Source organism: Lepidochelys olivacea (assembly GCF_965140295.1).
Source record: "Lepidochelys olivacea isolate rLepOli2 genome assembly, chromosome: 9".
NCBI classification, from domain to species: domain Eukaryota; kingdom Metazoa; phylum Chordata; order Testudines; family Cheloniidae; genus Lepidochelys; species Lepidochelys olivacea.
Genome location: NC_140419.1, coordinates 80,937,524 through 80,953,505, shown reverse-complemented (window position 1 = coordinate 80,953,505; position 15,982 = coordinate 80,937,524). Strand labels below are relative to the sequence as shown.

Here is a 15,982-nt window from a genome sequence, read left to right as displayed (position 1 = left end):
TCACCTCTGTGGGCTCGTCTACGCTAAGCTTTTTCTCTTAAAATTTCTCCCATATGGTACCACTGCATCAGTTGAAGCAACAGCGAGAGGTCTAATACATCCATTTTAGCCGCTGGGCTGTCTAGAACTGTTCTGAACGGAGTTTGATGACATGGTGGTTAAAATACACATCAACACTAGCACTTCCAGCATCACTGGTGTGGAGGGAGCTGCACCAGCGGTAGCAACACAGGGAAATTTTAGAGTAAAAAAGGCTAGTCGAGATACAAGCAGTGAGTACATGTAAACTTCTATTGTCAGTGAGGTATACGTGTTTTTGTATGTGCATAGCGGAGAACGGAGAGACCTATTTCTGTGCATCTGAGGATTTTTTTTAACCTGGCCTCATATAGCCCTGTCCGCTGAATAGATCTAGTTTTTCATTTTTGTGTGCACAGGTTTCCACATGCCCAAAGACAGTAACTATTGACATATTTAACACACTACCCAACTAGGCTTTAAGGAGCTGTAAGGTTGAGAGGCAAACAGTGATCATCTTGTGCTGGTTGATAGCCTCTTTCATGTGAGGACCTCTCAGCATGTAACATGCATTAATGAATTAAACATCACAGCATCCCTGAGTGGTGGGTGGGTATTAGCTCCCATTCTACAGAGAGAGGAACTAAAGCACAAAGAGACTGAATGACTTTCCAAGGTCACACAACAAACCTAAAGTAGTGCCAAAAAGAGATCCCAGACCTTTGGACTTTGCCTTTGCTGTAACAACTCATCCCTGCTTCCTGTCCTCTCTGTGCTCTCAAGAAAAGCAAGACAATGCAGAATAGTTAAGGCTGACCCATTCTGTTGTACTTAGATCTGACAAATACATGAAGGGTTATGGAATACATAGAAACATATGAAGTGTCACGCCAGAGTGAACTAGTCAGGTACATTGCCTCTGGCTGATATTCTGGTTCTGATGTCAAACCTAAGTAAACAGGCTTGTCATAGGAGGGGATTCAAGAGGCAGGTTTTGGTGATGGAACCCTCCCCCCCGCAGAAGCTGTGGCATGGCAGCAGCCTGCACTGGAGAAGGGAGAGTTTGGACAGAGTAGATCACACATAGGCAAAATCCAGTGGCTGCATATCTGGACCCCCTGTCCTCTCCAAAACCTCCAGCACCATGGATTACAGTTCTGCAACATGTGGGGTGTGTGTGTATATAATTACTGCATGAGCCCCCAGCAACCTGCTCCCCTGTGTGGGAAAGGTCAGGGCAAGAATTCTGTCTATTCCCGTTTGAATTGCAAGATTTTTGTACGGCATTGGCTTACAGTTGACACTCAGAGGAAGGGAGAGGCGTCCCTCTCATAATGTTCTTGATTGTGCAATATGATTTCAAGGATCTGCTTCTTGACCAGACTCACCCTACCCCTTCCAACATGGACAGTTTGTTCCCTGAAACACGAGGGATATATATACATTTGAGTTCCCTGCAATAGCTGCACACAATTGACCTAATTAAGAACACAGAGCCAGTCTTCTCTTTTAATCTGCCTCTTATTAGTTTGCTCAACAATTTTACTGTTGTTAGGTAAGATAATAATATATGGCACCTTTCCTCCAAACAGATCCTAAGACACTTCACAAATATGTACAATGCCACTGAAATCTGTCCGCCTCTGAGGTAAACTTCTAGTGCACAACCATGGGCTGTAAAGGAAAATGAGGAACTTTTATGGCCTTTGCTATAATGGAGGTCAGACTAGATGATCACAGTTGTCCCTTTTGGTCTTAGAATCTATGAATCTATAAACCCTCACCCTTAAGAAAAGTGCTACTAAAGCGTTAATGTCCACAGAGAGCCAATAAAGCAAAGATAAATACCTTTGTAATGTCTCATCTGGAAGACCTTGATCCTGCAAGGTGCTGAGTGCCCTCAATTCCTGTTGACATCAGCCTTAACTTAACCAGGCAGGAGGCATTCACTCCTTACCAGATGTGGCTCCAAATGATCAAATACCTATATTTAATAATAGTAACCTGATTTACAAGCTAGCCTGTAGCTGCTCTGTATTATATACTATACACAAATATTGTGAACTCCTTTTTTGTCTATTAGGCATGCAGCCTGTTAATCCATATCTGAACTGTCTACATATTTAGAAAATTTTGAAAATCTATCTTGATATGCAGAGTTAAAATCCTTCTGAACAGCACTTATCATTCAAGCATGGGTGCTGCTTTTCACAATTAATTTTCCTTTACCCATTTTCTTTTTTTAAAATACCAGAAATTAGTAGAACAAAATAACAACAAAATGCTTGCCAAGTTTCTAGTATTAAATCAAAGTCTGATTTGAATGACAAAAAGTGCAAAATAAATCAAACACTGGAAAACTATACATTTCCTTTTATTTTATTTTCACTTATATAACATTCAAACTGTTTTTTCTAAGTGCACTTCCATGTGAAAAGCAAAAACCATGTAGGTCAGTGAGTTATAAACCACAAAGCAGGGTTTAAAATATAAACACAGCGACTTGCTTATCTACTTGGTGTGTGTTCAATGCCATTATAATGAGAGCGGCTGGGTGATTCAGTTTGTTGGGCTTGAATTCCCTAATGTTCAATGTTTTATGATCTTATGAAGTATGTAAAATACAGTTCTATTTTGATGCCCTTCTCCGAGCCCCTGAAAATAAGGACTTGGGGATGACCCAACATGCAGGGTTCTGGGAAACCAAGCGTCAGTGAAGCATGTTTCTGGAACAGTAATCAGCACTGTCAAGGATTGTCTGTAGAGAGATACACAGTGACATTTACGTCTGCCACCACAAATGGAGAGTGAGCATTCAAGCATGTCTAGCCCAAAGATGGAAAGAAGAGAGAAAAGACAGAGAAAAAAATTGTATTAAAACCAAACACTCTGTGTATGCCCTTTCTTAGCATGTGAAAGACAGGCAAATACTGTACATACAAGTAGGGGTCTGAAAGGATTAGAGATTAATAACAATATACAATGGTATGGAAGACCAGGTTTTACAAATTTACAATTTGTATAACTTCACTCATTCCTTTTTATTAGCTGCCTCTTGTTTCAGTAAAATTTGAGTCCAAGGTTCTCCAACTGTTAATTTTTAAAAAATAGTCTGACGTTGATTGTGTCTGCTGAGACATTAAATCAGTGACTTACGATACATTGTGCATCTAAGAGTCAAAGATCCCATTGCTTATTTAAAGGAATAAGGGACAGTCTCACTGCTCTTGCCAACCTTCTTTCTCACAATACATTCGATTCTTATTTCCAGATTCATAGTTTCCACATCCAGAAGGGACCATTGTGATCATCTCTAGTCTGACCTCCTGCATGGTGCAGGCCACAGAATATCCTCAAAATAATTCCTTTTTGAACTAGATCCTATCATCTAGAACAACATTGTCTTGATTTAAAAATACCCAGTGATAGAGAACCCACCACAATCCTTGGTAAATGTTCCAGTGGTTAATTACCCTGACTGTTAAAAGATTATGCCTTATTTCCATCTATATTTGTCTAGCTTCAACTTCCAACCATTGGATCTTGCTGCTACAGGGTTCTAAAAATCCACAGGTGAGCATGAGCTTTTGCTGGGTTCATGGCAGCTGATGTGTTTGCATAGTCTGAACTAACATGTGCTGATGCAAATCAGATGTAATGCCATTTAAGTTAATGAAGTTAGGCTGGTTTTAAAATGGGGTGAGATGTGGATTGAACACCTATATTTTACTTTATTAAAATTTAATATATAACTTGGTAAAGTGCTACAACAGAGCTGGCATATGGAAGGCCATTTAATTGAAAAAAATACATTTAATTCCATTTTAATTCAAATGAGCCATATACATTCATGCAGGCCATCATTTTAGTCATTGCTTGACAATGATTCTATGCACCACCTCCCACCTAGAATATTGCTTCTAAGAGGAATGTGAAAGTTTTTAGGGCAGCCTCGCAAAGTGGTGCATATTTAACAGCCTATGCACAGAATCTTTTTACCCAGCCTTAACATGATGATGAAAATATATATTTTACATGCCCATAAAAAAAGACAAAGAAAAAAGAAGACTCCCCCTTACCCATGCAGTTTAGTAGGTAAATAGATATTGGCAAAGAAGATGTAGATGTATTCCTAGGACAGGGAATAAATGTTCAAAAGTGTATGGGCTGTGTTTCTGTCTCTAAGCCCTGCCTGAGAAAGTCCTCTATTGCTCCGATCCTCAGAGGTTCTGTGAAGTTACCTCTCACTTGATTTTAAAAGGAACTAGGTTTGGAAAAGAAACCCTTTCTAGGGAGCTTGAGCCTGAGAGGTGCTGACCACCTACAGCAATTCTGAGGATTATGACCAGAATTTGGTTGAGTGACTTAAGCCATAAGCATGTGGGCTCAAAATCAACCTTAAACTTGCAGTTTCCTGTTAATCATTTGATATTGGCAGACAGAACACCAGATTAGGGGGACCTGATCGGGCATGGTATTTCCTATCTTCCTATAATTTCTGTGCTTGACTGAGAATTAAAGACTATATACATAGACTTTGGGAGAAGTTGCTTAAAAGTGACCCGAAGAACTTTTTACTTTTCAGAAACTTCATTCAGGATTCTGTTTTTCTCTTGCCATCAGGTGATGGTAGAATTAATTCCAAAAGTGGCTGAAAGAGCTGTAATTCCTTATGGTGTTTTTGGTGCTTATGATGCTGTTAGCAAAGGAAGAGCTGAGTTTTCAACTGTTTTGCTTTCGGCTGTGTTAATTTGTAATTTTTAAGTCTGAACATACTATCTGTTATTGATTTGGGATTCTGTAAAAAAATTTCAGTTCCTTACTAACATGTGTTAAAGAAAGTATGTGCAATGACCGGGGAATGTGTGGGTCAGGCCTAATGGTCAGAGCAGAGGGTCAAAACCAAAGACAGAGTCAGGTACCAAGCCAAAGGTCAGAGTCGGAGTCAGGTGCCAAGCCAGGGGTCAGAGCCAGAGACAGCGTCGGGATAAGGCAGAGGAGCAGGGGCCTGGAGCAGTACCAGGTTTACCATGGCGCCAGGCCCAGAGTCAGAAGGGAACAGAAGGGGCCCCGGCCAGCCCGATCCCCTGGCCAGTTGAGCCAACCAGGAAAGCTGCCCCCACCCCTGCTCCGCCACTGCCCCACCTCTTTCCCAAAGCCCCCAGCCCTGCCCCCATTCCACCCCTGCTCTGCCCCAGCCCCGCCCCCATTCCAGCCCTTCCCCTGAGCAATGGCCCGGGGGACTGCAGCGGGGTCAGGCATGCCCTGCACTCACTGGGCGGTGGGAAGTGGAGCGACCTGGCCCCAGCCCGCTCTGCTCCGCTGGCTCCCAGCCACACCACCAGTGAGTGCTGGGGGGCGGTTCCCCCTTGCCCTCCAGTCCCAAGGCTGGGAGCCAGAGGAACAGAGTGGAGCGGGTTGGGGCCGGGTCACTCCACTTCCCGCCGCCCTGTGAGTGTGGGGTCGGGCCCACCAGGCAATCACCGGGCGGCAGGAAGTGGAGCAGCCCGGCCTCAGCCCGCTCGTGCTGGGGGACGGTTTCCCCCCTGCCCCCCAAGCCTGGGGAGGAGATGGAGCGGTGGGGAAGGGGCATGGGATAGAGAAGGGGATGGGGGAAGAGGCAGGGGAGAAGGAAGGGGGTGGGATGGGATGGGGAGGAGATGGAGTGATGGTGAAGGGCCATGGGATGGGGAAGAGAAGGGGTTGGGGGAAGTGGGGGCAGGGGGAAAGAGGCAGTGGGGAAGGAAGGGGGTGGGATGGGGAGGAGATGGAGTGATGGGGAAGGGGCATGGGATGGGGAAAAGAAGGGGATGGAGGAAGTGGAGGCAGGGGAGAAGGAAGGGGATGGGATGGGACGGGGAGGAGATGGAGTGATGGGGAAGGGGCATGGGATGGGGAAGAGAAGGGGATAGGGGAAGCAGGAGCAGGGGGAAAGAGGCAGTAGGGAAGGAAGCGGGTGGGATGGGGAGGAGATGGAGTGATTGAGAAGGGGCATGGGATGGGGAAGAGAAGGGGATAGGGGAAATGGGGGCCGAGCATGTGGATCCTCTTGGCAGCAGCTGGCACTCCCCGTTAAGCAGGCCATCAAACCCTCACCCTGACAAGCCCTACCTCCCCTGCATCTGTACCACCCTGATGAGCCCCTCAACACCCTCCCCACTGAGCCCCAACCACCTACACCTGGATTCCCCCCCAAATAGCCCCCCCCACCGCTGAGCTCCAACCACTCTCACTTGGTCCCCCCGCAGATTCCCATTGCCCCTGCACCGGGAATTTCCCTCTGCATCCAAATCCCCCACAGAGATGCCTGCACCCAGACTGCCCCACACAGAACCCTCTTACCCCCATCTAGATCCCCCCACACTAAGTCCCTTTGCACTTGGATCCTGCTGCCAGGCTGAGCCTCCCTGCCCACATCTGGTGTGCCTGGCGCAAAAGGGGTAGGGCCCCAGGGTGTTTCTGTGGCAGGCATGGCCTTAGTGCGGTGTCAGGGTCAGATTCAGCCTCACTGCCAAAGTCCCTGTCCCAGGGGGGCGGGGGAGGCTGCAGGGTATTCTCCCACCTCCATGCAGCCAGTGGTCTGTGCTCCCCACTGCCATGGTGGAGCTTCCACATTTATTTATTGTAAAAAAAAAAAAAAGTAAAAAAATTGCAGAATTTTAAAATATTATGCACAGAATTTGATGCAGAATTCCCTCAGGAATATGGGGCTCTGTACAGCTGTGATGGTGAGACTGTGAAGGGGGTGCTGGACAGTATCTGTGGGTGGGGGAGCTGGGCAGGGGTATGGTGTGAAGGGTGCTGTGCAGCTGTGGTGGAAGGTCAGCGGGAGGGGTCTCTGGGCAGGGGGTGCTGGGCATAGCGGGTCCGGGGGCATTGAGCATAGGGATCTGTGGGGGAGGTCTCTGGGAGAAGGGGCGCTGGGCATAGGAATCTGTGGGGGAAGTCTCTGGGTGAGGGGGTGCTGGGCATAAGGGCAGGGCACTGGGCAGGGGGGCAGTGTGGAAGGGGCACGCTGGCAGCGCAGGACTGGGCGGGCTAGTGTACGTCTAGCAATTGTGGGTTTGTAAACAGTGCCCTTGTGCTGGGCTAAATGGGGCCACTTCCGCTGCGCAGCGCTTCATTGCCCCCAACCGACCCCTCACTCTGCAGCCCGCCCCCCATCACGTCTTATTTCCCCAATGGGGGCCCACAGTTATGTTTGGTGCCCCGGCCTGGAGTAGTACAGGACAGCAGGAACTGGGAGTAGGTGGGGGTCTGGAATGGGAGGACAGGAACCAGGAGCATGCAGGGAAGCAGGAAACAGGAGCAGATAAGAATGGAGGGCTCAGGAGACAGGTAAGCAGGAAGCGTCCAACATCACAGCCAGCCAAAGGTTCCTCTTGTGCAGACAATTTCCTGTTGTTACTTCCTGGTTTATATAGTACTCCTTAGCCAGTCGGGGGGGCTGTATGTTTCCCCCAAGCAGGAGATTTGGAGACGGGGCCCTCTATGAGCTAGTCCTTCCCTGGACCCTTCCCTAATTACTCAGGTGAGCTGCTGGGTGGCCGTCCTGGCCTGAGGGCTGCCTGTGGGCTTGGGTTTGAGGCCTGTGATCCCTCACGGTATGTTGTAGATGTTAGGGGGCTTATTCCTTCACCCACTTACTTCCCTGGTCCTTCTCGCATGAACAGAGAGCAACAATACCCGAAGTCCAAAGGTGCAAACAATTCGATGTTTATTGGGGTGAACTTCCAGCAAGCATGATTCCAGTTTCCTTCCTTAGTATCCTCCTTCCCAGCTCTGACACCACAGAGCCTTACACCTGTGTCCCTGTTCCCATTACTACCCTTAGCCAAACATGATTCCAACTTCCTTACTCCCATTCCCTGTTCCCATTTTCCCCTTTAGCAAAACATGATTCCAATTTTCTTACCCCCATTCCCTGTTCCCATCTCCCTCACCCACATGCCCATGCCCATGCCCACCCCCACCCACACCCAGTCACTTCCTCATTGACTACAGATTATATAGTAAAACTTGAGTTCTGCTTAGCTATACCTTAACCAATCATTTTCCTGAAATTTAACTAACCAATCCTAACATATTGTAACATGATTATGTAACCAATTATATCCCACCACCTTAATTAGTTTACACCCAGCAAAATTAATTATACAGCAGACAGGAACAATCACAGAACCAGAGAGAGATTATACCGACAAACAATAGCAAAGTGGGAACTACAATGACAGGACAACACAGAAGCGAGGATTTCACATCCCAGCTATTGATAAGTGAGTTCTTGCCAGACAGGATGCTATCAAACTAAGTTTCCTTTTACATTTTCTAGGCACTTCCCTTTCTCTGGAGGTGATAGGAACTATCAGGACAGGATTGTATTCCTAACAGCCGAATAGCACCTTATTTCAGGGTATGTCTACACTACGAAATTAGGTCGAATTTGTAGAAGTCGGTTTTTTTGAAATCGGTTTTATATATTCGAGTGTGTGTGTCCCCACAGAAAATGCTCTAAGTGCATTAAGTGCATTAACTCGGCGGAGCGCTTCCACAGTACCGAGGCAAGCGTCGACTTCTGGAGCGTTGCACTGTGGGTAGCTATCCCACAGTTCCCGCAGTCTCCGCTGCCCATTGGAATTCTGGGTTGATATCCCAATGCCTGATGGGGCTAAAACATTGTCGCGGGTGGTTCTGGGTACATATCGTCAGGACCCCGTTCCCACCCTCCCTCCCCCCGTGAAAGCAAGGGCAGACAATCATTTCGCGCCTTTTTTGTCTGCTGCCAGCCAAAGATGTAAAGGATCGATGGAGTGGGTCAGAACAAGACATAGACCAGATTTGTTTTGGACTCATTTTCCTCCTCCCCTGTCTAGATCACACTGCAGTCAGTCACAGAGAAGGCGCAGCGAGGTTAATCTAGCCATGTATCAATCAGAGGCCAGGCTAACCTCCTTGTTCCAATAACAACGATAACTTTGGTGCACCATTTCTTATTGGAACCCTCCGTGCAGTCCTGCCTGAAATACTCCTTGATGTACAGGCACACCCTTTGTTGATTTTAGCTCCCTGAAGCCAACCCTGTAAGCCGTGTCGTCAGTCGCCCCTCCCTCCGTCAGAGCAACGGCAGACAATCGTTCCGCGCCTTCTTTCTGTGCGGACGCCATACCAAGGCAAGCATGGAGGCTGCTGAGCTCATTTTGGCAATTAGGAGCACATCAACCACCACACGCATTATCCAGCAGTATATGCAGCACCAGAACATGGCAACGCGATACCGGGCGAGGAGGCGACGTCAGCGCGGTCCCGTGAGTGATCAGGACATGGACACAGATTTCTCTGAAAGCATGGGCCCTGCCAATGCATGCATCATGGTGCTAATGGGGCAGGTTCATGCTGTGGAACGCCGATTCTGGGCTCGGGAAACAAGCACAGACTGGTGGGACCGCATAGTGTTGCAGGTCTGGGACGATTCCCAGTGGCTGCGAAACTTTCGCATGCGTAAGGGCACTTTCATGGAACTTTGTGACTTGCTTTCCCCTGCCCTGAAGCGCATGAATACCAGGATGAGAGCAGCCCTCACAGTTGAGAAGCGAGTGGCGATAGCCCTGTGGAAGCTTGCAACGCCAGACAGCTACCGGTCAGTTGGGAATCAATTTGGAGTGGGCAAATCTACTGTGGGGGCTGCTGTGATGCAAGTAGCTCACGCAATCAAAGATCTGCTGATATCAAGGGTAGTGACCCTGGGAAATGTACAGGTCATAGTGGATGGCTTTGCTGCAATGGGATTCCCTAACTGTGGTGGGGCTATAGACGGAACCCATATCCCTATCTTGGCACCAGAGCACCAAGCCGGCGAGTACATAAACCGCAAGGGGTACTTTTCGATAGTGCTGCAAGCTCTGGTGGATCACAAGGGATGTTTCACCAACATCAACGTGGGATGGCCGGGAAAGGTGCATGACGCTCGCATCTTCAGGAACTCTGGTCTGTTTCAAAAGCTGCAGGAAGGGACTTTCTTCCCAGACCAGAAAATAACTGTTGGGGATGTTGAAATGCCTATATGTATCCTTGGGGACCCAGCCTACCCCTTAATGCCATGGCTCATGAAGCCGTACACAGGCAGCCTGGACAGTAGTCAGGAGCTGTTCAACTACAGGCTGAGCAAGTGCAGAATGGTGGTAGAATGTGCATTTGGACGTTTAAAGGCGCGCTGGCGCAGTTTACTGACTCGCTTAGACCTCAGCGAAACCAATATTCCCACTGTTATTACTGCTTGCTGCGTGCTCCACAATATCTGTGAGAGTAAGGGGGAGACGTTTATGGCGGGGTGGGAGATTGAGGCAAATCGCCTGGCTGCTGGTTACGCGCAGCCAGACACCAGGGCGGTTAGAAGAGCTCAGGAGGGCGCGGTACGCATCAGAGAAGCTTTGAAAACCAGTTTCATGATTGGCCAGGCTACAGTGTGAAAGTTCTGTTTGTTTCTCCTTGATGAAACCCCCCGCCCCTTGGTTCACTCTACTTCCCTGTAAGCTAACCACCCTCCCCTCCTCCCTTTAATCACCGCTTGCAGAGGCAATAAAGTCATTGCTGCTTCACAGTCATGCATTCGTTATTCATTCATCACACAAATAGGGGGATGACTACCAAGGTATCCCAGGAGGGGTGGTGGAGGAGGGAAGGAAAATGCCACACAGCACTTTAAGCACAGCACTTTAAAAGTTTACAACTTTAAAATTTATTGAATGACAGCCTTCTTTTTTTTGGGCAATCCTCTGTTGTGGAGTCGCTGGTTGGCCGGAGGCCCCCCCACCGCGTTCTTGGGCATCTGGGTGTGGAGGCTATGGAACTTGGGGAGGAGGGCGGTTGGTTACAGAGGGGCAGCAGTGGCAGTCTGTGCTCCAGCTGCCTTTGCTGCAGCTCAACCATACACTGGAGCATTCTGGTTTGGTCCTGCAGCAGCCTCAGCATTGAATCCTGCCTTCTCTCATCACGCTGCCGCCACATTTGAGCTTCAGCCCTGTCTTCTGCCCGCCACTTACTCTCTTCAGCCCTCCACCTCTCCTCCCGGTCATTTTGTGCTTTCCTGCACTCTGACATTATTTGCCTCCACGCATTCGTCTGTGCTCTGTCAGTGTGGGAGGACAGCATTAGCTCGGAGAACATTTCATCTCGAGTGCGTTTTTTTTTCTTTCTAAGCTTCACTAGCCTCTGGGAAGGAGAAGATCCTGTGATCATTGAAACACATCCAGCTGGTGGAGAAAAAAAAAGGGACAGCGGTATTTAAAAAGACACATTTTATAAAACAGTCGCTACACTCTTTCAGGGTAAACCTTGCTGTTAACATTACATACATAGCACATGTGCTTTCGTTACAAGGTCGCATTTTGCCTCCTCCCACCGCGTGACTACCCCCTCAACCCTCCCCCCTCCCCGTGGCTAACAGCGGGGAACATTTCTGTTCAGCCACAGGCAAACAGCACAGCAGGAATGTGTCCCTGAAGAAAAGCACCCTATTTCAACCAGGTGACCATGAATTATATCTCACTCTCCTGAGGATAACACAGAGAGAGAAAGAACGGATTTTGGTTGAATGCCAGCAAACATACACTGCAATGCTTTGTTCTACAGTGATTCCCGAGTATGTGTTACTGGCCTGGAGTGATAAAAGTGTCCTACCATGAAGGACGAAATAAGGCTGCCCTCCCCAGAAACCTTTTGCAAAGGCTTTAGGACTACATCTAGGAGAACCGCAAATGCCAGGGCAAAGTAATCCTTTCACATGCTTGCTTTTAAACCATGTATAGCATTTTAAAAGGTACACTCACCAGAGGTCCCTTCTCCGCCTGCTGGGTCCAGGAGGCAGCCTTGGGTGGGTTCGGGGGGTACTGGCTCCAGGTCTAGGGTGAGAAACAGTTCCTGGCTGTCGGGAAAACCGGTTTCTCCGCTTGCTTGCTGTGAGCTATCTACAACCTCCTCCTCCTCCTCATCTTCTTCGTCCCCAAAACCTGCTTCCGTATTGCCTCCATCTCCATTGAAGGAGTCAAACAACACGGCTGGGGTAGTGGTGGCTGAACCCCCTAAAATGGCATGCAGCTCATCATAGAAGCGGCATGTTTGGGGCTCTGACCCAGAGCGGCTGTTCGCCTCTCTGGTTTTCTGGTAGGCTTGCCTCAGCTCCTTCAGTTTCACGCGGCACTGCTTCGGGTCCCTGTTATGGCCTCTGTCCTTCATGCCCTGGGAGATTTTGACAAAGGTTTTGGCATTTCGAAAACTGGAACGGAGTTCTGATAGCACGGATTCCTCTCCCCAAACAGCGATCAGATCCCGTACCTCCCGTTCGGTCCATGCTGGAGCTCTTTTGCGATTCTGGGACTCCATCATGGTCACCTGTGCTGATGAGCTCTGCATGGTCACCTGCAGCTTGCCACGCTGGCCAAACAGGAAATGAGATTCAAAAGTTCGCGGTTCTTTTCCTGTCTACCTGGCCAGTGCATCTGAGTTGAGAGTGCTGTCCAGAGCGGTCAGAATGGAGCACTCTGGGATAGCTCCCGGAGGCCAATACCATCGAATTGTGTCCACAGTACCCCAAATTCGAGCTGGGAACGTCGATTTAAGCGCTAATCCACTTGTCAGGGGTGGAGTAAGGAAATCGATTTTAAGAGCCCTTTAAGTCGAAATAAAGGGCTTCACTGTGTGGACGGGTGCAGGTTTAAATCGATTTAACGCTGCTAAATTCGACCTAAAGTCCTAGTGTAGACCAGGGCTCAGTGTGACTAGTTTGGAATGTGAGGATGTGACTGTTTGCTTCCCAGCTTATGGCTGCCTCTGCTGCTTAGCCAAAGGCCTTAGCCTAAGAACAGGGCCTCAGACTGTCACAGTAAGAGAAGGCCCTTACACCAGCAGACAGTGATTTTGATTCTTTCTTTTATACCTCTATCACTAGCCAAGTGATAAGAATACACCTAAATTCTTAGAGTACAGGCCTTTGCAGACAGGCCTGAATATCTATATCCTAACAGTAGATATGTATCTCTGCGAAATAAATACACTCAAGTACTGAATTTTTGCACTGGTAGTTTTCTTTTTTGCTTTATCCATTCTGAGTGCAGTACATGTGAACATGTGCACAGTTGATTAGTGTAATTAAAACTCGATGCCTCTCCAGTGTATCAGTCCAACTTTGTAGCACAGCCTATGTGCTGCACTTGTAGGGGAAAGGACTTGATGGCTGCAATTATCTTTTCCAGTCAAACATCTATGATCTTACCTAAGAAAAAGGCAATTTTGTTGTATTGCTTTTAAAGTGAGGATCATTCTTATTCATGTAAGTGGGATACGAGGTAATACCATTTCTTGCTTTGTCATTAGTGGAATTGATACACTGAGTCATAAGGAGGAATAAATTACCTTGCTATAATTGATTCTGAACTGTGGCTGTTACAGTTCACTCACTTTCTTTGTCATCCATAAAGCAGGGCTTACTGATTTCAACTTCACTTAATCTTAAATATAGATCGCTTGTTTTTTATAAAAATAGGCTGCATTTCTGAAAGGATGTTCTGTTTCCTTCCATGATTCCAGAGCTACATCTTATAGACTTCACATTAAATTCATCACAACATATTTAAGAGGAATTTTGTACGATAGCTTATTATTTTTTAATATTTGTATTGTGGGGATGCCCTAAGGCACCAGACAGAATTGGAGCACTACTGTGCTAGGTGCTAGGATGTAGCTCTGCAGTCTTGGTGTTTGTCCCTGAGGAAGACTTGGTGTCTGCCCTGAAGAGTTTACAATCAAATTTTAGACAAGATTCTACAAAGGAGTGGAACAGCCTATAGGAGGGAATTGTTACAGTGGTACAATTACACTGTCATATAGACTTGGCAGGGCACAGCTTGACGTTTCTGAATAATATGAATTTAAGCCCATACAGTTGGGTTTTGGTAATCATGGAAAAGCAAGTGGAATGTGGATATAGAGAAATACTCTTTATCCTCCATAAAACACTTAAAAACAGTGCAACAGATGAAAGCTGCATGGAGCCATCACTCAACAAAGCAATGCTGCTAATGAAATACGCAAATAGTAACAACAAGAAATTTGTTACTCATTTTATCTGTTCTTTATGGGCTGGATCCAGTGCACATTGAAGTCAATGGAATGACTCACAGTGACTTCAGTGGGTGTTGGGTATCGCCTTAAATTCATTATTATGCTTCTATCTTAATTGTAATTTCTCACTTTTTTATTTATTATTAAATGCCACCTGAAAGGAAGAAGGAAATGAGAGAGATGATGTTTAAACAGAATCAAATAAAGAATTTATTAAATGAGCATTGAAACTTGGGAGGAACGTGTTTGCTAATGAAATAACATTTTCCTTAAAAAATGTGTGAAGATGAACTGTAGATTATAGAATATATTTTAAGTGTTTTCCAGCAGTTGCTTTTAATAGAACTGTAACTAATAAATATGTGTGTGGTTTGCTATCGGATCTGGAGTTCTTACTTCAAATGGTAATGCATTTTGCACTAGCAGATTGCAGTTCCTGCTAAGAAGGGGTTAAATCCAAATTAAGCAATCATATGGTCTCCATTAATGTATTTAGTGTCTAAACTAAGGGTAACTTCTGTATTGTTTTATTTACCACATTTACTTTTTCTCTTCAGTAAATCTGCATTTGTCTTGTGTGCTCTACATGAAGTACTTTCTTTGCACGTGGTCTTTGTCTTCTCCCCTTCCTTTTGGACTGTGTTTCCTTTTTGGTACATCATAGAGGTGTTTATACTTTTCATTTTTTCTAAATGGATTATACCAGATTTACATGTAAACATTGCATTGCTATTATGAACGCAAATACCTTCATACCTGATGTTGCAGGGTTTTTTTTTAACTACATGATAAGAGGTCACAATAGTTAGAAGACTTGGGATTCTTCTCTTCTCTGATATAGTAATTGCGATTTTTGTTTTGATGTTGACAGAAATTACTGAAGTATCAGATGAAGAATTGGATGCCCTGCAGTCTTTTTGCACCATTAAAATAAGCCAGATCCATCATAAGTTGAACTCTAAGCAGTCAAACAGCAGCAAACATAAACATCTGCAGCATGGATTCACTTCAGAGAAGCCTGTGACAGGTGACTTGAAGTGTACTATTCCTGATCAGCTAGTGAACAGAATCCATCTGAAAAATATCAGTGAGACAATGAAACAGGTACTGTAACCAAAACATAAATCATGCCAGTTTGTTGGTTGGTTGGTTGGTTTTGGAGGGCTGCTAAAGAAAAATTTGAAACTATACGGGCCAAATCCTGCTGTCCTTACTCATTCAAAACTCCCATTGACTTCATTGTGAGTTTTGCCTTAGTGAGGACTGCAGGATTTGTGTTTCTGATTTTCTCATTAAGACCACGCTGCAGAAACGCTTTTCGTAAATAATAAAATTATATAAAACGTTGCCTACTGACAAAATGCTGATTTTTCATTGAGACATTTCATACAATATGAGTAATTCACAGAGGCAGGGATGGATAGTTATTGTCAACCTCTATGAGCGTTAGGTTAACTGGGGAGTAGAGTTGTAAGTGATGCTTGTCAAGCTGCCCTTGCCCGTTGTGTACAGAACTGTTCTGGAAGTGACTTGTGGAGTCCGGGGGCAGCATCAGAGAAACGTGCTCACTGTCCAGGAGAAGGTTTGGCATCTCCATTATAACAGTTGGTTAATGTACAAAGTGGCATTGGCTCTGCTCAAAAGAGGTCAGAAGCTGTCTTGCTACTTCAGCCACAGAGAGTTGATAGGATTTCAGTCAAAAGAAGTGGTAGATGACTGAAACCTCCCAGGCAGCCTGGGAGAGTAAAATATGAGAGCCCTGCCTCTCCCCTTTTGTATAAACTCTTTGTTGTAGTCCAGAATTAGGACTGGCTATCAGGACACCTGCACAAAAACAGAAATATGTGTA

The 15,982-nt window shown here is 46.3% G+C and overlaps 1 protein-coding gene across 4 annotated transcripts in view; it reads left to right on the top strand.

Annotated features, from left to right (window-relative positions):
* Nucleotides 1-15,982, top strand: part of LOC311525839 (uncharacterized protein C8orf48) — a 46,032-nt gene that overhangs the window by 22,766 nt on the left and 7,284 nt on the right. For all 4 annotated transcript variants that reach the window (XR_014712874.1, XM_084638239.1, XM_084638237.1 and 1 more), the window contains one exon: nucleotides 15,005-15,237. Coding sequence is in view for 3 of the 4 variants with exons in the window: in XM_084638239.1 (XP_084494365.1) it covers nucleotides 15,005-15,237 (233 nt within the window). In the remaining variant the exon portion in view is untranslated. The remainder of the gene's footprint in view (nucleotides 1-15,004; nucleotides 15,238-15,982) is intronic.